Source organism: Catharus ustulatus, chromosome 21 (genome assembly GCF_009819885.2).
Source record: "Catharus ustulatus isolate bCatUst1 chromosome 21, bCatUst1.pri.v2, whole genome shotgun sequence".
Taxonomy (NCBI): Eukaryota; Metazoa; Chordata; class Aves; order Passeriformes; family Turdidae; genus Catharus; species Catharus ustulatus.
Window position 1 is genome coordinate 2,377,056 of NC_046241.1, and position 25,182 is coordinate 2,402,237.

Sequence of the window (25,182 nt, forward strand, 5' to 3'; positions counted from 1 at the left end):
AGCTCTGGGAGTAAATCAAGTGCCTGGATTTAGAGCCATGTCAGGGTCTGCTTGGGATGGATTTAAATGGCCCTAAAACAGCCCTGAAGGATGAGAGAGGGAGAGGTCAGGGACCTGTCTGTCCTGTTCCCGCCTTCCTCAACTTCCACTAAATCTTGTGGAAAGGAAATTTCTCCTCGAGTTATACATCCCTGAGATCCACCCCACAGCCCTCCAAAAATTCCTGTGTCCCTGTTTCTGCATTTCCAGACAACTGCAATGCCTGGTGATGGGACAGGGACTGAGCTGAGGCAGGAATGTGGGTTTGGGGTGGAGATTCCTGCCCGGCATTGCCATTGAGTAGTGCAGGGTTAGGAGTGAGTCCTTCATCCTTTGGAAGTGCATGGATTTGCAAAAAGGCCCTTTCCAGGGCTGAGCCACAAACCTGGGTGCTTTCCCCCGCTCCTGGTGCTGCTTCCCCAGCACAGGGTGTAGGGCAGGGCTTTGCATCCTTCACAAACCTCCGGGGGCTCTCGGCTCTCTGGTGCTTCCATTATTTCCCTCTTGGGGAAGAGGAATGTTCAGCAGGCTGGGGAGCACAGCATAGGTGTGTCAGCATCTTCATCCCCACCTGTGTTCCCTCAGCACAGAGCCAAACCTCCAGCCATGAACAAAACTCTGTTCCAGATTTCCATCCCATCCTCCACTCCATGTGAAGCGAAGGGAATGTTGTTGTTTTGCTGTGGGTTGGAAGAAGATGTACCTGTTGTCTTCTTTTGTTTCTTTATTTTGGAAGTGCACGAGGAAAGGAGCTCTGTCCTTCCCCTAAACCCCCTCTTGATGTTAACAAGAGGAACATTCTCGAGCCTTGCACTCGGTTTTAACAAAACCTAAACCCAGCTGTGACTGACAGCACCTGCATGCCTGAGGGGGGAGCTGGCCCAGCACTGTTCCAGGCATGTAATATATTGCCATATTACATGTTCCTGCATGGGATTGGTGGCATGTCCTCCACATGAGGGAATGAGGGAACAGGCTCTGACCTCCAGGAGAGCTCTGTCCCTCACCAGGAAAACTCCCAAACCCTCTTGGCACAATGTTCCTGCCAGAGAAGTGCATGGAGAAACACCCCTGCCTTATCCTGGAACAAACACCCAAACACCCCCTGCCTCATCCAAAACCACACTAACTTCATCCAGAAACAAACACCCAAACACCCCCTGCCTCATCCAGGGACAAACACTGAAACACCCCTGCCTCATCCTGGAACAAACACCCAAACACCCAAACACTCCCTACCTCATCCAGAAACACCCCAACCTCATCCAGATACAAACACCTAAACACCCCCTGCCTCATCCTGGAACAAACACCCAAACACCAAACACCCCCTGCTCCATCCACGAATACCCCCAGCCCCATGCAGCTGGGAAGAAGAGCCAGGTGTGGCTTTGTCCCTTTTCCTGTTGGAATGGGCTGGAGGAGCTGAGCCTCCTGTCCTGGTGCTGCTGCCCTGGCTGGGAGCGTTGTCCAGCTGTGGAGACGGGGCAGGAGCGGCTGGGAGGTGACAAAGCCTGGCCAGACCCGTGCTGAGCCCTGCCAGGACCCTGTCCTGCCCCAAGCACTGTGCTGAGCCCTGCCAGGACCCTGTCCTGCCCCAGCCTTCTCTGTGCTGCTGGGACATCCCAGGTGAGGCTGGCTCACCCTGCCTGCAGCCCTGGTGAGGATGGACACAAAACATCCCCAAACCCAAACAATTCCACCACCAAAGCCACCCTGGACACCCACAAACCTCCCAGAGAGTGACCTGGGGAGCAAATGATTCCCTCTGTTGTTCTTGTGCCCTTTTCTCCCCTGCAGAGGAACCAAAGGCAAGGACATCAACACCATCAAGTCCCTGCGAGTCCTGCGTGTGCTCAGGCCTCTGAAGACCATAAAGCGGCTCCCAAAACTGAAGGTTAGAAAATAACCCCAATTTTTCTTTCTCTGGAGGTTTCTGGCTGATCTGAGAGGAAGCTGGTGGACTCCACCTAATCCAAGTTGTTTCTGTTGCTTTGATTTCATTGCAGTGAATCTCTTTGCCAGATGAGCACAGCTGGGCAGATGTTGAGTAAATATCAAGCACTTGGTGCTTTTGCAAACAATGTTAGGGACTCTTGTGAATCCACATGAAAATAAAACCTCTACAAATAGAAAAAAAAGCACAAAGAAATTTAATTACAGTTCATAATTGGGATGCTCTTTGATGTGATAAAGGAGAAAATGGGGTTGGGAGGGTTGGGCTTTCCCTAGAGAATTTAACATGAATATTGCAAGGTTTTCCATGGGCTGTCCAAAGAGATTTGTCATTGCTGTGGGAGAAGCTTTAATTTATTCATCTTTCTATTAAAGAATCCATAGTTCAAGGGTTTATCCCTAGAACACTGATCTAAAAAATAAAATCAATTTAATGCCTGTGATTATTCATCCAACACCAACAATTTGAGGCCCTGCAAAGAGAGAATGGAAGGAGTTAACAAAACTCAATAATTTCTGAGGTTTAGGGACTCTTCAGTACCTTCTATTTTCTGTGAGAGCTGAGGAAAAAGCAGTGAATGTTTTGGAAGGGTGAAAATGTGTTTGACAATTCCTGTTTTCACATCCAAATAAGGGTCAGCTGTTCTGTAGATTTGCTTTTGTCTGAGCCCACCATTCATGCTTAAATAATTTTAGTTCTATGCACACTAAATCTATCTGAAAAGAAAATTAATGTTTCTTGTAGAAAATTCATGTAGGATTTCTGGGCTGATCACAGGGATTTCCATCAGGATTTCTGGGTTAATTTGAGATTTCTGTCAGGATTTCTGGGTCAATTAGAGATTTCTATCAGGATTTCTGGGCTGATCACAGAGATTTCCATCAGTGTTTCTGGGTTAGTCTCAGGGATTTCCATCAGGATTTTTCTGGGCTGATCTCAGGGATTTCAATCAGGATTTCTGGGGTGATCACAGGGATTTCCATCAGGATTTCTGGGCTGATCACAGGCATTTCCATCAGAATTTCTGGGTTGGTCTCAGGCATTTCCATCAGGATTTCTGGGCTGATCACAGGCATTTCCATCAGAATTTCTGGGTTGGTCTCAGGCATTTCCATCAGGATTTCTGGGCTGATCACAGAGATTTCCATCAGGATTTCTGGGCTGATCAGGGATTTCCACCAGGATTCCTGAGTTGATTAGAGATTTCCATCAGGATTTCTGGGCTGATCTCAAGGATTTCCATCAGGATTTCTGGGCTGATCACAGAGATTTCCATCAGGATTTCTGGGCTGATCACAGAGATTTCAGGATTTCTGGGTTGGTCACAGGCATTTCCATCAGGATCCCTGAATTGCATCAGGAGTGTAGTTCTGTGAATGATTCCATTCAGAGGAACAGCAGCAGGATTGTACAAACCCTGTGCTTGGGCAGGGACTGCTCAATTTCTGGTATTATGACAAACTTCTGACTAAAATGAAACTGCAAATGACTTGTAATGAGTCAGGGCCTCATAGCCAGGTAGGAAATGGATTTGAGGAATTCTGTGCAGGGAGTTCAGGAGTGCTGACTACATTAGTCACTCCTCATTTTGACAGACAGCTCCTTAGAAAAATATTTATTCAAAGCATTTGGTTGTTTTGTTTCTGATTTTTTTTCCTTATTATTCCAACAGCTTTTACCCAGCCACTGGAAGTAAAATCAAAACAAGAGCAATTTTCATTTTATAATGAAATGTTTGCTCAGGACTAATATTGTCTTGACAAGCTGTGATTGTCTTTATAAATGTTATGAGCAGCATCCGAAAATTCACAGCCAAAGTTGTGGATAAAGCAGGAGGTGAAGGGAGCTGGAGTTATTTCTCACAGCTTTGGGAAGTGTTTGGGAAGTGAAAATCCACCGAAGCATCCATGGGTGATGAGATGGGTAATGAATCCCAAATGAGAGAGATTTAGGTGGGGTATTGGGAAGGAATTGCTGGCTGGGAGGGTGGGCAGGGCTGGCACAGGGTGCCCAGAGCAGCTGTGGCTGTTCTGGATCCCTGGCAGTGCCCAAGGCCAGGCTGGAGCAGCCTGGGACAGTGGGAGCTGGGAATGAGATCAGCTTCAAGGTCCCTTCCAAACCCTTCTGCTTTCTCAGAGTGTTAAACAGTGATGCCAAGATTTTGGATGAACTTTTCCTTTCTTCCCACCCCTTGAGCTTGTCCCCCTGCACCCCCAGGCTGTCTTTGACTGCGTGGTGAACTCCCTGAAGAACGTGCTCAACATCCTCATCGTTTACATGCTCTTCATGTTCATCTTCGCCGTCATCGCCGTGCAGCTCTTCAAGGGCCGCTTCTTCTACTGCACCGACGAGTCCAAGGAGCTGGAGAAGGACTGCAGGTACAGCTGGGAGCAGGGCAGGTGGCAGGGAGCAGGGATTGTGGCAGGGAAGGTGACAGGGAGCAGGGATTGTGGCAGGGAGCAAGGAAGGTGATAGGGAGTGATACAACACTCTGAGGTTTGGTTTCGCTCTCTGTATATTCTGCAGAGCTAGCCTGGGGTGCTATCATGTAGAACAGATGAGATATTAGAGGCTTTTCTCTGGATTTCTTCAGTTTATTACTCGAGTGGCTTCCATGGGGGAAGGCAGGGAACAAAAAGAGCAAAACAAAGGGGTTTGGGGTTTTTCTATGGCTCAGGAAAGGGGAGGGGGAACTTCTTGGCTTCTTTCCAGTAGGATTTCAGATGGTCAGTCCATAGGTTTTACAGGGGTTACAGAGTTAGAGAGTTGCAGGGACATTCCATTCTTAAGGCATCAGGGTATAGAGTTACAACAAGGGAGCAGGGAAGGTGGCAGGGAGCAGGAATTATGGCAGGGAGCAGGGGATGTGGCAGGGAGCAGCAGAGATTGTGGCAGGGAGCAGGGAAGGTGGCAGGGAGCAGGGAAGGTGGCAGGGAGCAGAGAATGTGGCAGGGAGCAGCAGGGACTGTGGCAGGGAGCAGGGAAGGTGGCAGGGAAGGTGGCAGGGAGCAGAGAAGGTGACAGGGAAGGTGGCAGGGAGCAGCAGGGAGCAGGGAAGGTGGCAGGGAGAAGGGGATGTGGCAGGGAGCAGGGAAGGTGGCAGGAAGAAGGGAGTGTAGAAGGGAGCTGGGACTGTGGAAGGGAGCAGGGAAGGTGACAGGGAGTAAGGAAGGTGGCAGGGAGCAGGCAAGGTGACAGGGAAGGTGGCAGGGAGCAGGGGATGTGGCAGGGAGCAGCTGCCCCCAGCTCCCCCAGCTCCCCAGGCTGGCCCCAAGGCAGGGATTTGCTGAGTGGGAAGAGTCTCCTGTAAATAAGAGCAATAACTCAGCACAGCACTCTGGAATGAATTTTCACTTCTTTTCCTGTCTCATTCCTGGCTCTGATCTTCAGGATAAGGGGAGGCAGCTTCTTTCCTGGGAAGAAGCAGGGTGTGATTTTTGAGAAGGGGTTTTGATAGTGTGACTCCTCTTTCCACCTGTTACCTCAATTCTTAGAGCTCCTGTGAATTAGAAAAACACACTGAATAAATAATCAGAAGTGTGGGACATTAAAGAGCTAATTGTTAGTGATGAGAGGGACAGGATGTGAATATCTTAAAAGCCCTGTCACCTTTTGTCCTTCCCAGCAGGCTGGCAAGGTGTGTTACTCCACAATGTGCATCTCATTAGCTTTTCTCTTGGCACCCAAAGCACCTCCTCAGCACTGCCCTGCTCTGCCCATCCCTGTCCTGCTGCCTGGCACCTGCAGGGCACTTCCCTGCTGGGATCCTGGGGGCTCTCCCTGCAGTTCTTCCTTGGAAAAATGCAGATAAATTATGGAAAGGAATGTGAAATTACAGAACAGGGTAGGTTGGAGAGGGTTCTCCACATGCCAGGCCCCTAAAAGTGGGACATATTTAGAAGTTACATCCAACCCTGGAACAGGAGCCAGAGATGCTTCCCCATCAAGCAGAAGTTTTCTGTGGGGTCAGACAATTGAGGGGCAGGCACGATGTTAATGGCTGGCTTTGCCTAATGAATTAATGAATGCCCTGATAAAAATCTCTTTCATTTTCAGACCTCAGGTCCAGTTCCCATGGCTAAAACTGGCTCAAAAACAGGCCTTTACTTCTGTCATGGCCTTTGAGGGAGTCCCTGTGTCCTTAACCCACAGCACAGTCCAGACTGTGCTGCTGGGGCTTTCCAATACTCCTGAGTGCTGAGAAATGCCTGATCTGCTTTAATTCTCTCATTGGCTCTGAATCTCTTTTTCCTAGGGGTCAGTACCTCGATTATGAAAAAAATGAGGTGGAGGCACAGCCCAGGGAATGGAAAAAATACGAGTTCCACTACGACAACGTGCTCTGGGCTCTGCTCACGCTCTTCACCGTGTCCACAGGGGAAGGGTGGCCAACGTGAGTACATGGCCCTGCCAGGGCTGATGGTGCAGGTAAAGCAGGTCCCCAGAGCTTGAGGGACAGCAGGGGACCTGGGAAATGAGAAAAGTCTTTTATCAGCCAGGTTTTGTGTGGTTCTGGGGCAAACCAGCAGGCAGAGCTCTGCATTTTCCTTGGTGCCCTTCTGAGCTCGCACAGGGATGCTCAGAAAGTTTTCAGCTCTTCAGACTTCTGCATTCACACACCTTTCTCAGGGGTAAAATTGATAATGGAAATGTAAGAAATGAAGGGGAAGAAGTGTTGTGAGCTCTGCTGAAAGTCTGCTGGGTGTGTCAGTCTCCAGATGACATTTCCTGCTCAGCACATGACTTTATTTTGGCACATGTGGAGTGCAGTGTGTGGCCAGGGCTTCTCCGCCTCCACTCTCAACTCTTTCATAAAATAAAGACAAAAACAGCATCAGCCTCCCTTTTGCAGTCCCTCACTGTGTTCCCCTAGCTGGATGTCATCAACACTTCTCTTTTCCCACTCTTACTCCATCCCTGTTGACCAGAGAAGAGAAGCCAGATCCAGCTGGATCCTCTGCCCTTGGCCAGGGGGGGATCAGTGGATCTGGACACAGCAAATCTGCCATTCTGCAGAATGGTGAGAACCAAGGGTTTCCCTAAAGGTATCCTCCAGGAAAACTTCTTCCCTCAGGGATGGGAGCAAGCTTTTCCTGAGCATATGTGGGAAACCCTGCCTGTGAGTGAAGGCCAGGGAGTGATTCTCAGGGGGTCCTGGGTGCTTCCAGGGGTTGTGTTGACCTTTCCTCTCTCTTTGCATTTGCTTGCAGTGTGCTGAAGCACTCAGTGGATGCCACCTACGAGGAGCAGGGGCCCAGCCCTGGCTACAGGATGGAAATGTCCATCTTTTACGTGGTGTATTTTGTTGTCTTCCCTTTTTTCTTTGTCAACATCTTTGTGGCGTTAATCATCATCACCTTCCAGGAGCAAGGAGATAAAGTGATGTCAGAGTGCAGCCTCGAGAAGAACGAGGTACCCACCTCTTCTGACTCTGAGTTGGTGTTGCAGGGGCTCAGAGCAGCTGGATGCTGTGGAAGGGCACTCCCCATTCCCCCTGTGCTGGGGGGAAGGAGAGCAGTGGTTATTGGAGGGTGTGTGGCTGTTTCAGCTTCTGCAGAAAAACAAAACCAGGGAGAGCCCCCAAGTGCTTCCTGTTGGGAGCCACTGTCACACACCCCCTGGAGCACACCAGAGTGAGGATGGATCTGTCCTGGCACAGGGTGCCCAGAGCAGCTGTGGCTGCCCCTGCATCCCTGGCAGTGCCCAAGGCCAGGCTGGACCCTGGGGCTTGGACCTGGGACAGTGGGAGGTGTCCCTGCCATGGCAGGGGTGGCACTGGATGAGCTTTGAGGTCCTTTCCAGCCCAAACCATTCTGTGATTTTATGTCTGAAACACTAAAGACTCTCTAACAATATAAAGTTACAAAGTGAATGTTTATTCAGCGCTGGGGTAACCCCTAATACACACTGCAAAATTACAGGTGGTCACAAAGTCTATTTATTGACAAAAGGTTCAAACAAATTCATATTCATAACACCAGCCCCTCCCATCCCTGCTTCCTTTTTAGTTTGAATGGCAATTAAGCAGCGTGGTTGGCTTCTTGAATTAAGTCTGGGCTCGTTTTTGTGGGGAGGGGTCTTAGAAGGAGGAAGTAAGGTGAGTCTTCCTCACCCTGACCTTTTCTATTAATGACAATACAAATGGCTTTTGGGCAACTCCAGTTTTGCACAGAATGAGTTTCTGGTTGCAATTGTTTGTGTTCTTTGGACTTAACTACCAGTTTCATCCTTTCCCATTGCAAGCACAGCTCAGCAAACATAAATTGACAGGCAATCAATTATTGAAGTTTCAGGTAACTATCTCAAGCCCAGTTTCTTCTAACTTTTAACTAAAATCCTAATTTCTTTAAGATTAATGTTTCATGTTTGCTCAAGTGTGGAGGGGTAGAAGGAGGCAAACCTTGAGGCCAAAGCTCAGGAACCAAACAGGTTCAGCTGCTGTTGCTGCCCAGAGGAAAACTCTCTCCAGGCTGGTTCTGTGCCTGGCTGGGGTTTTTCCTCCTGGCAGCTGAAAGGAGATGCCTTGAGAAGGGTGTAAGAGCAGGGCAAGAAGCTGGGAGGCTTTTCTTTAATGCCCCCCAAAATACCATTGTTTACTCAGGGATCTCCTGAGCTGGCTTTTCTTTAGTTACTGGCATCTGTGTATCTTCCTTCCATGGGTGTATCCAGTTTCCTCCTCAATCCATGCAGATTTTTAGCATCTGCAGCATCCTTCCTCTGGGGTCCCACAGCCTCAGTGACCTCTTTTGGAAGAACCATCTCTTTTCATATATTTTGAAACTGGAATCTGATTTTTGATGAAAAGAGATGAATTTTTAAGCAATTTTTAAAAAGTTCCTTGTTTGTCAAAATGAACAAAAAGTCCAAAATAAAGCAGAATATTTAAAGAGCTTTACCCATGTTGTTTTCCAACTGAGCACAAAGTGATTTCAGACTTGCAATTCTTATGGAAATTGAAGATGAGAAAACACCCCAGAATCAAAACCTCTCGTAGAAAGCAATTTTTATCATCATTTTATATTCATAAGAAAGTGAACAAAAGTAGCCAATGAAGGGGATCTCTGAGAGTTCCCCCAGTGCTTTTGGTGGATAATTTATTGGTGAATTCAGTCCTCATTTTATGAAACATGCTGAGCTGTTTGGGTGTTGCTGTGTGTGAGGACACACCTGAGTTCCACAATACTTTTCAAAAACCACAAATAACATCTTTAGCAATCCTCTGGTTCCTACAATTGCCCATCAGGAGGAATTGGAAGGGATCAGGACCTAGGAGGAGCTGGGCTCTAATGGAATGGGGTAGGACTGTAAGGGGCATAGGGATGTTATAGGGTGAATATTCCAGGAAAACTGATCAGGATTTGGGGATCCTGTGCTGCATTTTACAGGAACAGTCACTGGGTGTGAATGCTCTGCTCACTCTCCCAGCCACATCCCGATGGATAAAGACTTCCAGCCCCTTTTCTGGCATCTTTTCATCCCCTTTTTGTTTTGTAGAGAGCCTGCATAGACTTTGCCATAAGTGCCAAGCCCCTGACCCGCTACATGCCTCAGAACAAGCAATCCTTCCAGTACAAGATGTGGAAATTTGTGGTGTCCCCTCCCTTTGAGTATTTTATCATGGTCATGATTGCTCTCAACACCATCGTCCTCATGATGAAGGTGAGTGGGATCTTCCTGAATTGTGGAATTTTGGGCTTTTTGGCTGGAGAGATTCTCACCAGAGCTGGGGTGCTCAGCAGAGCAGCCACCACTCCCCAGGTGCCTGGTGGGATTCCTTTGGCCCCTGAGGGAGGGGGATTAGCTGGGATGAGATCCCACCAGGGGTGGTTGGGCTCAGCCCCTTTGGAGTGTGAACATGGGATGGGAACTGGGACCTGCAGGTCCTGATCTGCAGCTCAGCCTGGGCTTTCTGCTGCAGAGCAGGGTGTGGGGCTGCTCAAAGTCCTGTCAGGCCATGGAAATTCAAACTGAAACAGAGAAGGTTTGGATGGGGTCTTGGGCAGGAATTGTTCCCTGGCAGGGTGGGCAGGGCTGGTACAGGGTGCCCAGAGCAGCTGTGGCTGCCCCTGGATCCCTGGAGTGCCCAAGGCCAGGCTGGACATTGGGGCTGGAGCAGCCTGGGACAGTGGGAGGGGTCCCTGCCATGGCAGGGGGTAGCACTGGATGAGCTTTAAGGTCCCTTTTAACCCAAGCCATGTAAAATTACTCAGTTTTGGAACAGCACCAGGCTCCTGGGATGTGCTCCAGAGTGGGGAGAACAGACACAGGTGGATGATGTCCCCACCTATCCCCTGCCTATCCTAGAGTTTCTTCACAGCCAAGGGGTTCCCCAATTCTCAGTGGAAGAAACACAGTTCTGCACTTGTCCTCTGGGTTGAAAATGCCCTTCCCCCCTCCTGGTCTGTGCTGTGCTTACAGGGGGATGTTCCTCAGCAAGTCTCCACTTCTGGGGATATTCCAGCTGCCCCCTCAGTATGGGATGGAGCAAGAGAGACAGGAATAACTGTGTTGTTACCCCAAATCCCACTTAAAGTGAGCACAGAATCCTGACTGAAATGAGCAGGAATCAGCTGGGAAAGTTTTAATTCCATCAGTGATCTTCCAGTAAGAGCCTTCCTTCCATCCTGCTTTAGTTCTATGATGCTCCAGAAGCATATGAAGAAATGCTGAAATGCCTGAATATTGTGTTTACATCCATGTTTTCCATGGAATGTGTGCTGAAGATCATTGCCTTTGGTGTGCTGGTAGGTGCCTTCCTCGTTCTCCTGCACCTCTTTCCTCTCTCTACCAAATGCTCGCGTTTTGTGACGCGCATTTAAAAACAAGCAAACAAAACCCCCCCACCTGTGCTGGCAAAAAGAAAATAACCCTGGATCCCTCTATTCCCCTTGTGTTCTCATTTGGCAGAATTATTTCCGAGATGCCTGGAATGTCTTTGATTTTGTAACAGTGTTGGGAAGTATTACTGATATTTTAGTAACAGAGATTGCGGTAAGTACAGTTTGCTCAATTTATTTCATTTATAAACAAAGCTGTGCCCTGTCAAGAATCTGAACCTTCTCCCTACCAGCCTTATTCCCTGGAGCTGCCTCTGGGAGCCATGATGGCCTTGGCTGACCCTGTTCCATGAGCTCTGCTTTTCCCTGGAGCTGAGCACAGCTGTCTGCCCCAAAGAGGGAGAGCTGTGATGGGAAGCACAGTGCCCATGACTCTGCCAGGAAGCAGCTCCCTGTCTCTGCAGCAAACTATCCCCAGGCCTTTTCTGCCTACTCATGGAAAAATCCTGCTGAGTTCAGAGAGGGAAAAGATCAAAGGGATTCTGCTGTGATGATGTGGGAGGTTTTTTGCAGGGCACATGTCTGGCCCTTGGGGTTCCTGCCCAGTGTGGGTCACGGGGCAGGGTGAGGGTGAAGGGAAGTGACAGGGACACAGGGACAGTGGGAAGGGAAGGGGTGAAGAGTCTGGACTGGGGGAATGTTCCTGTCACAAAAGCTCTGTGGAGCAATGGATAAACAAACAGCTTTCCCATGGGATTTCTACAGGGAACAGAGGATTTCAGCCCCCACAAGGGCTGCTGTCGCCCTGCTAACAAGTCTTGGACATCTCACAAAGTGGACAGACTCATCATTAAATTCTGAAGGATTTTTCCATAAGGGCAGCCAATGTCTGTCTCAATCCCTGACATCTGATATTCCCTGATGTATAAATTGCTCCTCTCCTCTGCATGTTGTAGCTGATGATGTATCATTGTGATGAATTTGAACTTGACCATAACTTTTTTCCTCAGTCCCAGGGGTTTGCCTGTAGATCTGTTTGTGTATGCTCAGAACTGTGCTCCCCACGTTCCTTTACAGGTGCTGGTGAAGACCATGTGACTGTTTCTAACAAAATGCATTTTTATTTAACCTCCTTGGAACAAAATAATGCATAACCCCCCAAGTTTTCCTCCCCATACAAATGGTGTTCCTTTATCTGCTGGTGAACCCTCTGGTGTAGGCTTTGGATTTGGTTTTCAGTGCAGCCAGGCTGAAGTTACTCAGCTCACCCTCTCTGAGTGCTGTGGGATGGCACAGGGTGCTTGTCCCCACTCCCTCTGCCATGGGATGTGCTTTCTTGCCAAGGGCACCCAAACTTTTGCCATGGTTTGAAAATTAGTGAAAATAATCAGCCACAAGCAGACTGAAGCTTTCCCACGCCCACTTTGGCCACTTTTCCTGGGAGGAAGCAGCACTGACAGCTCACACGAGGTAAGGGAGCCTCTGGTCACTCCCAGATTGGTGTCTTCTCCTTCAGGAAGGTTTCTGCTTCTCAACACCAAGCCACATGCTGCTGAAATCCTCATTTTTGGAGCTGTTTGGCAGACAGGGAGCAGCCACAGCTGCCCTTCCCTGCTCAGTTAATGGGACACTGCCTCTCCCTCAGCTCCCACTGGATGGCCCAACAGGGAATTGCATCAGGTTGGGCTGTGAGACACTTCCAGCATCCAAAGCTTTGCAGGATTGTGAGAATTACCCCTAAAACCCCAACAGGGTAAGCTCCCAGGGACCCATGTGCCTTTCCCTTCTCCTCCCAGGTGGGGAAGAAGAGGTTTTTTGGTTTATGAGGAGCTGGATCCATTCAGTCCTTAGAGAGGATTTTCTAAAGGAGGTCACCAGACTCCCCTGGCAGTGTCCAGCATGGAGCTGATCACAAACATCTCTCATATAAAAGCCAGATGTCCCCAGGACCACTCCAGCCCTGAGCTCTTGGTCCTTTGTGTCTCTGCTCTCTCTAAATATTCCCCTTCTGCAGCACCCTCATGGGGATTGATCTTTTCTCCCAAGTAAGAAGCAGCAGCAAGGCAAGAGGAAACAGCCTCAGGTTGCTCCAGAGGAAGTTCTGAGTGGATATTAGGAATAATTGCTTCATGGAAGGGGTGGTCAGGCACTGGAACAGGTGCAGTCCCCATCCCTGGAGGGCTCTGAAAGCTGTGTGGATGTGGCACCTGGGGACAGGGTTTAATGGTGGCCTTGGCAGTGCTGGGGGAATGGTTGGACTCGATGATCTTGGAGATCTTTTCCAACTTGAACAATTCTCTGATTTCTGTGTAGCCACCAGGTCCCCTTCCCTGCTTTTCCCTCCAGGCAGAGATGGCCCAGGGCTCATCCCCTGCCACTTTTCTCTCTTAAACTTGGTTTTCAACACTTCTGTGATGCAGCTCCTGCCTGATCCCTCTCCACAGCACTCCATCCCCAGGGGACAGCCACCAGCACACGCTCCCTAAAGCCACTCACATCCAAGGCAGCCTCCCACGGGGACAGAGGATCAGAGGGATTGTGCACAGTGCCCTGAGCAGCTCAGTCTGTCACAGGGACAGTGATGCCCAGGCCTCACATCCCTGCTTAGTTCTGCACTGAGTACTGGCACTGGTGCCCTGGAGATCACACTGATAATGAGATTGATAACAGGATTGGTAACAGGATTAATAACAGGATTGATAACAGGATTGGTAACAGGATTGGTAACAGGATTGATAACAGAATTAATAACAGGATTGATAACAGGATTGATAACAGGATTGGTAACAGGATTGGTAACAGGATTGATAACAGAATTAATAACAGGATTGGTAACAGGATTGGTAACAGGATTGGTAACAGGATTGATAACAGGATTGGCAGTGGCAGCAGCAGGATGCCCCTCATGGAATTCATTCCACTTCAGCCAGTGGAATGTGGTGGATGTGGTCTCATACCAGGCTCTCCACTGCCACTAAAACCTTCCAGCCCTCAAAGCCAGGTTGGGCAGGGCTTGGAGCAGCCTGGGACAGTGGAAGGTCCCTGCCCATGGAAGGAGATGAGCTTTAAGGTCCCTTCCAACCCAAACCATTCCATGATTTTATGATTCTCCCCTTCCAGTGCTGAGGATGGAAAAGCAGCAGAAGGATGCAGCCCTCTGGTCCTGCCCCATGTAGTCAGCTTTGGGATATTTTGTTAAACTGAAATTTCACCTAATTTAAATACTTCTGGTGTTGAGAACTAATGTAGATAAATGAACCAATAGAACCAGTTTGATCCAATTTTGAACCAACAGTTCCAAAATAGAATCAATTTTAGAAAATATAGGGGAAAAAAGGCTGAAAGAGCTGGTGCAGAGATGTGAAGGCTCAGGGATGGAGGTGAGGAGCAGGAGGTGCCTCATTCACAGAGCTCAGCCCAGCTGTGGCCTCTGCCCAAACGCCTTCCCTCTGGAATTCCAGGTAGGGCAGAGCAGGAAATAAAGGCTGGGGATGAGCATCCACTGAGCTGCTGCTGCTGCACCAACCCCCCCTCACCCTGCTCAGGGCACGAGGGCTGCAGGAGCTGTCCTGGAGCAGGGAATTGGCAGAGAACAGGAGATCAGCACTCCCACAGCCGTGTCCCAGCAGGAATGGCCCTTTCTCCACGTGCCCTCCTCACCTGCAGCTCCCCCCTGTGCTGGGCAGGGGTTGGGCTGTCCCCTGTGCCAAGGGGGCACTGTCCCTTTATTCCCATGGGAAAAGGGAGGAGATGACAAGGGGAGGATGTTCTGCACCTGCAAACCCTGCGGTTTAGTCCCTCCACCTTCAGTCCCTCCTGGCAGCCGTTCCCACGGAGTTTCCTCCAGGTGACAGCCACAAGGTGACTGTGACCAGCCTGCAGCTGTCCTGCCCCACCACCCCCAGCTCCCTGGAGGTGTTTTCTAGGTGGGACACTGAGCTCAGCTCACAAATAGTTGCCAGAGCACCGTTTTCCTCTGTATTTTCCAGCTAGAAGTGTTCTGCACAGGTAAATAAATAATCCTGGGTGGCCTCACCTTGAGAGACTTGGCTTCCACCAGCCTTGTTTGGTACCTTAACCCTCTGAGAAGAAAAGACAAAAGGAAAAGAAATGTGTGGATTAATTGCTTTGTTTTAATTTTCCTGGTCATGTCACATGTAATTTACTCTGTGATTATAGTGGAATATCTATTTTTTTATTTCCTTAGGCAAAAGCATGAATGTCAGTTTTTTTACCCTCAGTAACTGAGGGAAAAGAGGTGGGATTAAGGAAAAGGTGGCCTTGGGAGGCCGAGGGGGTGTTTGGCAAACTGACATCTATTTCTATGCCTGGAAATATAAAAAACCATCCTGAGAAGTGTTTGTGAATTGTCTCCAAATTTGCATTACAAACTGAAATGCAAATAACAACTGCACTGTCTGTGTTACCTCAAGGATCTCCGAATCTGTTTTGGTTCGAAGCATTTTTTATTTCTGGAGTTCCCATAAAATAACACCTCCCCGATAGCCCAACAGGTTTTTTTCCAGTGAAATTTTTCAGAGTTTCCTTTTTGCTTGTCCTGATTACTCATTTTCTCTTTTGTTTCCTGTTTTTGTTCCTTATTTTCCTTATCTACCTGCTGAATCACGCCATCCAATCAACATACAATGCGAAAACCATGTCTCCGTCTGTATGTTGTGCACCTGCTGCTCAAAAAAATATAAAACTTTGTAAATAATCTTGCAAATCCATCCATGACAACATCACATATAGGACACGGTTGGTTTCATTGAATTTAAACAATTCTTTAAATTCTCTGCTTTGATTTTCTCTCGTTTTTCTTTGATTTGATCCGTTTTTGGTTTTGTTTGGTTTTTTTTTTTAATGAAAGTTCCGATTGCACTGGTGGAAAAGCCTCACTGCAGCGTGCCCCAGAGTGGCTTCTGCCCTGCACCTCCCTCCCTGGGCTCATTGGTGACCTGAGCAGGTGCCAATAGCCCGTCCCTGCTCCCTGTGCCACCCCCTGTGCCAAAGGGGACACTGCCACCTGCTTTATTTCCCTGGGAAATGGGGGGAGGTGGCGAGGGAAGGATGTTCTGGAGGTGCTGGTACCAAATTCAGCTCTCTGTCAGTGGGTTTGGATTCTTCTAGGATGAGAGGATGGAGCTTTCTGCTGAAGGAAGCACCTGAGAGCCTTACAGGTGTTTTAACCTATGTACTGTAAGGCAGAAATATCATTGGGGTGATGGCAGACTTGCTTCCCTCATAGCAAAAGTGATGGGAAAGAAGGATCTTAAATTTGAAAATTCTCTGTGGCACCAACCCATTTTGCCACCACAGTGGACACAGTCACTGGATGTAACCCCAAAACCTCAAGTAAAATTAATAAATTATGACCAGAGCTGAAAAGTACCAGGAACCAGATCCCACTGGGAATTCAGTGCCAAAGTGCAAATGTATTCCAAAAATGCCTTCAGAAATATTGACCTTTATTTTTTAAAATCACCAATTAAACAAAAGAGGATCCATAAAGAAAAAATGCAATCAGAAATATGTCTATTTTCCCATTCTTAATTATCTTGGCTATGGTTGATAACACAACCAAGACCAAAAGCTTCTCAAAAATCCTTGCTCAGCCACCTGACACCAGCTCTTGCATCTGTGAACACCCACGTTTCCTGTTGCACAGTTGCTGTTAAGAAAGAAATCAGGGTGAATTTTTATTTCCAGGCTGCACAGAAGCTCAGTGAACATTCATTGAGGGTCCTGAGGAGAATTTTCTGCAGGGATGCAGCAGAGAAAAAGACAGTGTGTAAGTTCAAAGCTTGCCCAGTGCAAGCCAAGAAGGGAATCCTCTGTGGTGCTGGATGCCTTCCAGATGTGTGGGAGCAGTCAGGATAAATTAGGAGACTTTGTCTGCACACCTGGCCCAGATGAGGGCTCTGGCATTAGCTGTGAAAATAAAAATAGATTGAGGAAAATCCATTTGCTAAATTTTGGCTGCTGTCCCTGTTAGAGGTTAAAGATCGAAAAGCTCATCCTGTACTTTGTTAGGATTGGAGTCCTTGTTCCAAAGAGACAGGTCCAGGTTCCTTCAACCCTCAGCATCCACCTGAGGTCTTTGGAGCACCACATTGTCCTCGAGCTGCTGCAGGGACACAGCAGGAGCAGCAAAGCTGAGAGGAATCCTGGAGAAGAGCACACTCAGGGCACTGGGATGGCTCAGCTGGAGCACACTGGGGGCACTGGGATGGCTCAGCTGGAGCACACTCAGGGCACTGGGATGGCTCAGCTGGAGCACACTCAGGGCACTGGGATGGCTCAGCTGGAGCACACTCAGGGCACTGGGATGGCTCAGCTGGAGCACACTGGGGGCACTGGGATGGCTCAGCTGGAGCACACTGGGGGCACTGGGATGGCTCAGCTGGAGCACACTCAGGGCACTGGGATGGCTCAGCTGGAGCACACTCAGGGCAGAGCTCCCCGGGGGCTGCAGCTCCTCCCGAGGGGCAGCTCCGGGCTCTGCTCTGGGCCAGGGACAGGAGCCAGGGAACGGCTGGAGCTGGGCCAGAGCAGGCTCAGGTGGAGCTCAGGGAAAGGTTCTTCCCCCAGAGGGTGCTGGCACTGCCCAGGCTCCCCAGGGAATGGGCACGGCCCCGAGGCTGCCAGAGCTCCAGGAGCGTTTGGACAGCGCTGCCAGGGATGGACAGGCTGGGATTGTTGGGGGGGCTGAGCAGGGACAGGGGCTGCACTGGGTGATCCCCTCAGTCCCTTCCAGCTGAGGATATTTTATGATTCTGTCAAGCAGGGAATGAGGAGAGTTCTGGGCATCACACACAGAATTATTTTTCCAGCATTTCTGACCCAGGATGGAAGAAATGGACTGTTAGGGTATCCCTCTAAAGACAGAGTCCTCGAGACACAGACAAGGGTGGCAAAAATCTTCAGCCTCTTAAAACCAGCAGTAGATTCCCCAAGCTCCAGATGTAGCCAAGAGTGCAAGGTTCAGGAAAACTTCTTTAGTGCTGGCAATACCATGGACCTTTAAATGGGAACTCAGCCATTTCCTTATCAGTAATTCTTTATTTAATTAATTAATAAGGTGATTCTTGCTGATGCCAGATGAAGAGAAGTTCTTAAAGCTTCCTGAGTGACCCCAGTCTTGGCTTTCTCAGACACCTCTTCCTGCAGCTCCTTCTGTGGACAGAGGGAGCAGCTCCTGTGCTGGGCAGGAACCACTCTGCTGCTGAAGGCACTGGGGAACAGATCCTGTTCTTCATGGCTCTCCTGCTTTTCAGTATGGAAAACTCTGGAGCCCCCAGAAGAGGACATGGAGATCCTGGAGTTCAGAGGAGGCCTCAGAGCTGCTCCCAGGGCTGGAGTCCCTCTGCTCTGGAGCCAGGCTGGGAGAGCTGGGGATGCTCACTTGGAGAAGAGAAGGCTCCAGGGAGAGCTCAGAGCCTAAAGGGGCTCCAGGAGAGCTGGAGAGGGACTGGGGACAAGGGATGGAGGGACAGGACACAGGGAATGGCTTTTCCAGGATTAGATGGGATATTGGGCAGGAATTGTTCCCTGGCAGGGTGGGCAGGCCCTGGCACAGGGTGCCCAGAGCAGCTGTGGCTGCCCCTGGATCCCTGGCAGTGCCCAAGGCCAGGCTGGACATTGGGGCTGGGAGCAAACTGGGGTGGTGGGAGGTGTCCCTGCCCATGGGAGAGGGTGACACTGGATGAGCTTTAAGGTCCCTTTTAATCCAAACCATTCTGGGATTCTATGAAAACAACCTAAGAAAGGGTAACAGAGCAGACTCCCATGGTGGGACAGCCTTCCAGGGCACTCTCCATCCATGGTGTTTATTCTCCCTGTTTCCCCACTGCTTCTCAGTTTCCTTCAGGGGTGCTTTGCCCATCTCCTGTTGTGGGAAGTGATGGCAGTGCCCAGCCATGCCCAGACCTCCAGGGCCTGGCTGGTGCCTGGGTCCCTTCAGTACCAGCCCTTCCTTTTTCAGGAAAATAGTGACAGGCCAGGGGGAAATGATTTTCCAATAATTTGTTATTCCTCAGATGGATGAAAAAATCCTAAAGCTCTGGTGCCTGTTCTGAGCACCGTGAGCATCTGTGCAACAGGAAAACAAAAAAAATCAAACCTGGAAAGGATGACTTTGATAAGCAAGGTATCAGATGTGTGCATGGCACAGAGGTGGCTCAGTGGGAAGAGAATTGATGCCAGAAACTGTTTTACCTGAGAAATATGGCAATGTGGAGTTTCCCCTTTGGCTGCATGCCATCCCAATTCCTGCCTGGAGAGCTGAGGTGTGGGGGGATGGCTTTTCTCTGTGGGCTGCTGAGGGTGCCACACACGTGGAGCCCTTGCAGCCACCAGCGTGGGGGATTTGCCTCTCTCCGGGCAGAGCTGAGAACCCTCCTTCCAAGGTGCTGGGGGATTTTCCTGGGTTGGGAGAGATTCCACATGGAGCTGGGGCTTTCACTGCTCTTTAGCAAGTGGCAATGCCAGAGTCAAATAGGGAATGTGAGGGGGAAAAAATAAAAAAAATCTATGGGCTGTTTGTTCATCTAAATCCCAGGGAATGATAGGTCACAGACATAGCTGCACAGTCGTGAACCCTTTTCCCATTTATCTCCCTTTTCCCATTTATCTCCCTTTCCCATGGGTAGCACTGGGGTAGCTCAGCTTGCAGGGAGCCCAGCCCAAAGCAGGTGTTAACATCCTGTCGATGGTGAGGTTTTAGCAAAGCCTGAGCAGTTCCTGTGTTGGGCTGCAGTTATGGGGGAGATCCCCCAGGATCCCCCAGAGATGGATCCTGTGCCCTGCTCCTCCTTGGAGCCTGGGGATTGTGCACGGGAAAGATCTGGCTTGAGCATTGCTCTGAAGTTAAAATCAGACTTTCAGGCCTAAATGCTGCCAGCATTCCACATGAGGGCTGACCCAGTTCCCACTGGGGGGGAGATTTTCCTGATTCAAAGGGCTCATGGTTAAACCTCCCAGTGGGACCAGGGGAAGAAGAACCCCATAGGGATGGTCCCTGTGACCCAGCTGGGTGCCCAGGGGCCTCACCCAGCCCTGCCCTGCTCAGGTGAGTGCAGCTGGACTGTTGTGAAGGGAAGGTAAGAGCTGTGAAAACAAACCTGGAGCTGATGCTGAGACAAACTGGGCATTTTCAGTGCCTGTTTTACTGCCCAACCCAGGGGAATCCTCGCTTGTGCTTTGCCTGCCAGAGGTGGCTTCTGCTGCTGGCTTGAATGAGCTCAGTGTTGTCTGCTCCTTCATTGAACATTCCTGTGCTTTTCTCTTTTCTCTTTATTTGAAGATCGAGTCTGATTTTCGGTCTGTGCCTAACTCTGAGCTGCTTGTGTTTTTAACCTGAGAGAAACCGAGTGCATGCCTGAGACTGAGTTCTGGAACTCTTTGATGGGATTGGTGGAATGCAATGCTAATGGCCCCAAAACTGAGCTGGCATTGAAAGAATCCATAGATCCAACAAGCCCCCCAATTTCAGCATGAGCTCTGTAGCCAAATGAGCAAGCAATGTGGGTCAGTTCAATGTGACCTCTGGTAAAACAATATTCCAAGGGAAATACAATTTTTGCTCATCTTTACCAAGCAGAGCTCCTTATATTTGCTGCTTCACTGCTCAATACTTTAAAGTGGGATGTTTTCTCTCTTTAGCTCACTCAGTCAAATAAGTGGCTGTGATCAGAGAGCCACAAAAAAAAAAGTGAATTATGGAAAGGGGGAATATTTTTTCATCTCCTTAAAATAGGAGGGCAAGAGGGATCTGGCTTTTGCATGTTTTGTTTTGGAAAGAACCCTCTCTAGATTAGCTCATTGGGGCAAGAATCCTCTTTTCCCCGAAGAAAAGAAAAACAAAATGGGGTGAGGGGTGGGGAAAATCCTAGAAAAAAAATGGAAATCAAAACCTGCCTCCAGCAGTTCTTTGATCCACTTGTGCTGACACATTTAATGAGAATTTGGAAAACCAGCAGGTTCCTAAGGCATCTTCCTGCTGGTGAAAGCTCGAGCTCCCCAATTGACTCGCTGCCCTTGATCCATCTCCCAAACAATCTTCTGGTGCCATTTCTCCTTGGCAAAGCTGTCCAGTTACACGCTGTAAAACCCTGAAAACCTCCAGGTTGGAAAACATCCGCATCCTTCCAAGGATGTTTGAATCTTCACTGGACAATGCCTTTCTTTGTTCCTTGTCGTGTCTTGGCTTAAGTTCAATTCCCCGTCAAAACTGAGCTGACCAAGACTTTCAACCAACATCATTCCTTTTGTAAACGAAAATCTGGCACCATCCCCCTCTCCCTGAGTCTTGAGGGGGAGAAAATCTGCCTTGCTCAAAGCAAATCAGCCCTCCAAGGACAGCGTGACAGGGCCTTTTCCTTTTCTCTCATTGACCCAGTAGCAGAGGGGAGGGCTCTTGTGGAGAGGGGTTTTCTCATTCTTGCTGCATGTGGAGTGATCTGCACTGACGAATGTTTCTTTTGGAAGGTTTTCTGGTGGCCGATTTGCTGCTTAGATCGTGAAGCTGGTAATTTTAATTTCTTTTTTGCGGGCTGTGGTTTCGGATCGCGGTCGTTTCTGAAGGACACAAAACCTTTACTTTCCACAGGACAACTTCATCAACCTCAGCTTCCTGCGGCTCTTCCGGGCAGCCAGGCTCATCAAGCTCCTCCGCCAGGGCTACACCATCCGCATCCTGCTCTGGACGTTCGTGCAGTCCTTCAAGGTGAGCTGTGTGGGCAGAGATTGGGGACAGGGTGGTGCTTGGGCATATGGAGCCTCTTCCAGTGAGGATCCAAGAGCTTTCCCTGTCATGGAATGGCCTCTCTGCACGTCTGCAGAGAGATCACAGTTCAGGAATTCTTCAGAAAACAGAATTGGTGAGCGCTGCCCAGCCACAGGAATATTAGTTCTGCAGAAACTGGTTAGCACCAAGAATATGAATTATTAATTCAGCTGGTTAGCATAACAAGGGATATTAATTCTGCTAAAAATGAGCTGGTGAGCACTAACCATTCCTAGGAATATTAATCCTGCTAAAAATAAGCTGGTTTGCACTGATCAATCCTAGGAATATTAATTCTGCTAAAAATGAGCTGGTGAGCACTGCCCCAGCCCCAGGAATATTCATTTTCTACAGAAAAGAGAACAGGTTAGCACTGACCATCCCCTGAACTCTGCATTTTGGAGGATGAGGCTGTAGGGCTGCTTGCTCATGCAGACTCCAGCAAGTGCTCACTGCTCAGGTTGCTCTTGAAACTACTCCAAAATCCCTCTGGCAAAGTCTGGACGCTCAGGAATTTGCATCAGGAAGCAGTGGCCTGACTGATGAGTGCCTTGTTCTTCACCTGCAGAGAGTGTAAGGTTAAATTACCTCCCCCAGGATCTGAGTGTGGCAGGATCTGGCAGAGGTGAAGCCCAGCCCCTTGGGCTTTGGTGACACAAACTGTGAAGCTGCAGAGCCCCAGGCCTGGGTTTAATGATGTGGGGGATTAAAATAACGAGGTTCTGTTGAGGTTTTGTTGTGAAGTTGAGGCAGTTGCTTTGCCTGGTTTCCTTTAGCTCTGTCCTTCCTCCCACCAATCCTCAGCACATTGAATTAGTTGTTTACTAGATCCAAACAAAAGCCCACATGATAACCCCAAAGCTGGTTATTTTTACCACTCTCAGTTGATCTGCAGCCCATTTTTCATTGTTTTATGCTTTAACTCTGCTCCTGGGGCTTGCTCAGGTTCTGCAGTGCAGGGAGAACACAGAAAGGGAGACCAGGGTTTGTGGCAGTGACACTGGGCTCTGACACAGCAGTATTTAGGGGCTGGGAGCCGGGGTGCAGATCCCCAGTCCCTCTGTGGGGGCTGCAGGTGGGAGTGCTCCCAGTCAGGAGACAGGGGATGGATTTTGGGGGAAGGGGCTCAGCCACAGCCTTTTCCAGCACAATCCTGTCCTTTCCCAAAGCCTGTGTGCAGAGTGCAGCCCTGAAGCAGAGCCAGGACACTCCTGGCCTTCATGAGGAGCTGTTTGTCTGTTCCCCCAGCTCTGAGCTCATGCAGAGCTGTCCAGCAGACACCACATCACTCCTTTTTCCCAGTTTTCCTCCAGGTTTTGTCCCAGGGGTGCCTCAGGCCCAGCAGTGCCGGCCGGGCCAAGGATGGGATTGTGCAGCTCTGCTCTGGGCTGGGGGAGTTTTGAGAGTTACAATAAGAGAAAGATCTAAAAATGTGAGAGAGTGTCCCAGGGAGGGACACAGGGATGGGGAAGGGTCTGGAGGGGCCCATGAGGAGCAGCTGAGGGCACTGGGATGGCTCAGCTGGAGCACACTGGGGGCACTGGGATGGCTCAGCTGGAGCACACTGGGGGCACTGGGATGGCTCAGCTGGAGCACACTGGGGGCACTGGGATGGCTCAGCTGGAGCACACTGGGGGCACTGGGATGGCTCAGCTGGAGCACACTCAGGGCACTGGGATGGCTCAGCTGGAGCACACTGGGGGCACTGGGATGGCTCAGCTGGAGCACACTGGGGGCACTGGGATGGCTCAGCTGGAGCACACTCAGGGCACTGGGATGGCTCAGCTGGAGCACACTCAGGGCAGAGCTCCCCGGGGGCTGCAGCTCCTCCCGAGGGGCAGCTCCGGGCTCTGCTCTGGGCCGGGGACAGGAGCCAGGGAACGGCTGGAGCTGGGCCAGGGCAGGCTCAGGTGGAGCTCAGGGAAAGGTTCTTCCCCCAGAGGGTGCTGGCACTGCCCAGGCTCCCCAGGGAATGGGCACGGCCCCGAGGCTGCCAGAGCTCCAGGAGCGTTTGGACAGCGCTGCCAGGGATGGACAGGCTGGGATTGTTGGGGGGTCTGGGCAGGGACAGGGGCTGGGCTGGGTGATCCTTGGGTGTCTCTTCCAACTCAGGTTATTTTATGATTCTAAAATTCCTGCTGGGCCTGCAGAACTCCTGCCCCAGGCACCACAGGGGCTGGCCTGAGGGCACAACTTCTCCATTTTAGAGCTATTACTAATTAAGAGGCATTAATTACCCATTAATTTAGCCCAAGTGGAAAATAGCTGTCACTCTCAGCCTGGGTGATATAATTACACTGCAGCCTTCACTGATTTCTTGCTAAAACTCCGAATCTTTCTGTCCTCCTGGGATCCCAAACTGGGCCTGTTTCAGAGCAGGAACTCATTTCTGGGATGGAGATTTTTTCCCTCAGACTGAATTTACAACAAGGTCATTAACAATTAATGTTCATACAGTTATGCACACGAAGTGCCCGTGCCTGCTGGTGGCTCCAGTGTTCACTTCCTAGCCTTGGATTGTGTTTTCCCTGCTTGCTGCTTCCAAGGATACAGAGAGAGCCCTTGGAAAGCCCTGAGTGTGTGTGATCAATGAATACCTGGCTCCAGGGGGTTGTTTCCTCAAGGCTGCCAGAATTATTCATATCCTCTGCCCAGTTCCTCCACCTGAAGGACACCTGAAGATACAAAGCTCAGTCCTGCCAGGGAATTCAATGTTTGCATTTGCTGTCATTAATCCCACTTTTTCCTTTCCCACAGGCCTTGCCTTATGTGTGTCTCCTCATTGCAATGCTCTTCTTCATCTATGCCATTATTGGCATGCAGGTAAAATATTTAATTCTTTCCTTCTGGCCATAAGCAGCCTGGGTTTGGTCAGGGTGCAGATGGTTGTTGCCTCCACAGCAGCAGCAGCACTGATTTGGGATGAAGCAAAAGCTCTTCTTGTCTGTTATCAGGTAAATTAGAAATAAAAAAGGGCCTCTTTTTCTACTTTAATTGTCAGCTTTTATGTTGAAATGTCCTCAGTGAGCTGTGGGCATGGGCCTGGATCCCATTTCAGCACTGGACATCCCTGAATCCCACTGGAAAAAAGACATCCCTTCCCCTGGCTGTGGACACATCAAGAGGCTGAGAGGAGGGAGCAGCCCAGGCACTGCACCTTCCTGAGAAGAAATAATAAACTTTTCTTGGCCTGGGATGGAGCTGAACTGCTGGAAAGGACCTGTTTGAATACAAAGCACATTAATCTTGTGTTTCATCTCCACAACACATTTTTATCTCCCTTTTCAACACAGAAATGATTCCAGCTTTTGAGAGCCTTTAAACGAGGACAAATCCTTTCCCTGCCTTATTTTCCTACTTGATGTGCCTGGCTGAATCCCTTCTGTTCTCCCTGGCAGGTTTTTGGGAACATTGCCTTAGATGATGAAACTTCCATTAATCGGCACAACAACTTCCGCACCTTCCTGCAAGCCCTGATGCTCCTGTTCAGGTGAGGAGAGGACAGAACACCCTCTGGTTTGTGTGTGAACAGCCAAAACAGCTTTGTGCAGGTGCCAGTTGAGCTGCTCAGACATGGACATAATTTAAAATAGGTATTTGTGTAAATTATCCATTCCTGCTTC

At 49.6% G+C, this 25,182-nt stretch overlaps 1 protein-coding gene across 19 annotated transcripts in view; it reads left to right on the forward strand.

Moving 5' to 3' along the window:
• CACNA1B (calcium voltage-gated channel subunit alpha1 B) overlaps window positions 1-25,182 on the forward strand; it is a 292,874-nt gene that overhangs the window by 228,889 nt on the left and 38,803 nt on the right. For 15 of the 19 annotated variants that reach the window (XM_033077555.2, XM_033077556.2, XM_033077565.2 and 12 more), the window contains 11 exons: window positions 1,840-1,936; window positions 4,214-4,374; window positions 6,252-6,389; window positions 7,207-7,408; window positions 9,491-9,655; window positions 10,630-10,740; window positions 10,904-10,987; window positions 15,526-15,531; window positions 21,383-21,499; window positions 24,317-24,382; window positions 24,958-25,049. In XM_033077555.2, coding sequence (XP_032933446.1) covers window positions 1,840-1,936; window positions 4,214-4,374; window positions 6,252-6,389; window positions 7,207-7,408; window positions 9,491-9,655; window positions 10,630-10,740; window positions 10,904-10,987; window positions 15,526-15,531; window positions 21,383-21,499; window positions 24,317-24,382; window positions 24,958-25,049 — 1,239 coding nt within the window. The remainder of the gene's footprint in view (window positions 1-1,839; window positions 1,937-4,213; window positions 4,375-6,251; window positions 6,390-7,206; window positions 7,409-9,490; window positions 9,656-10,629; window positions 10,741-10,903; window positions 10,988-15,525; window positions 15,532-21,382; window positions 21,500-24,316; window positions 24,383-24,957; window positions 25,050-25,182) is intronic. The other 4 variants (XM_033077560.2, XM_033077557.2, XM_033077559.2 and 1 more) reach the window with 1 other exon arrangement.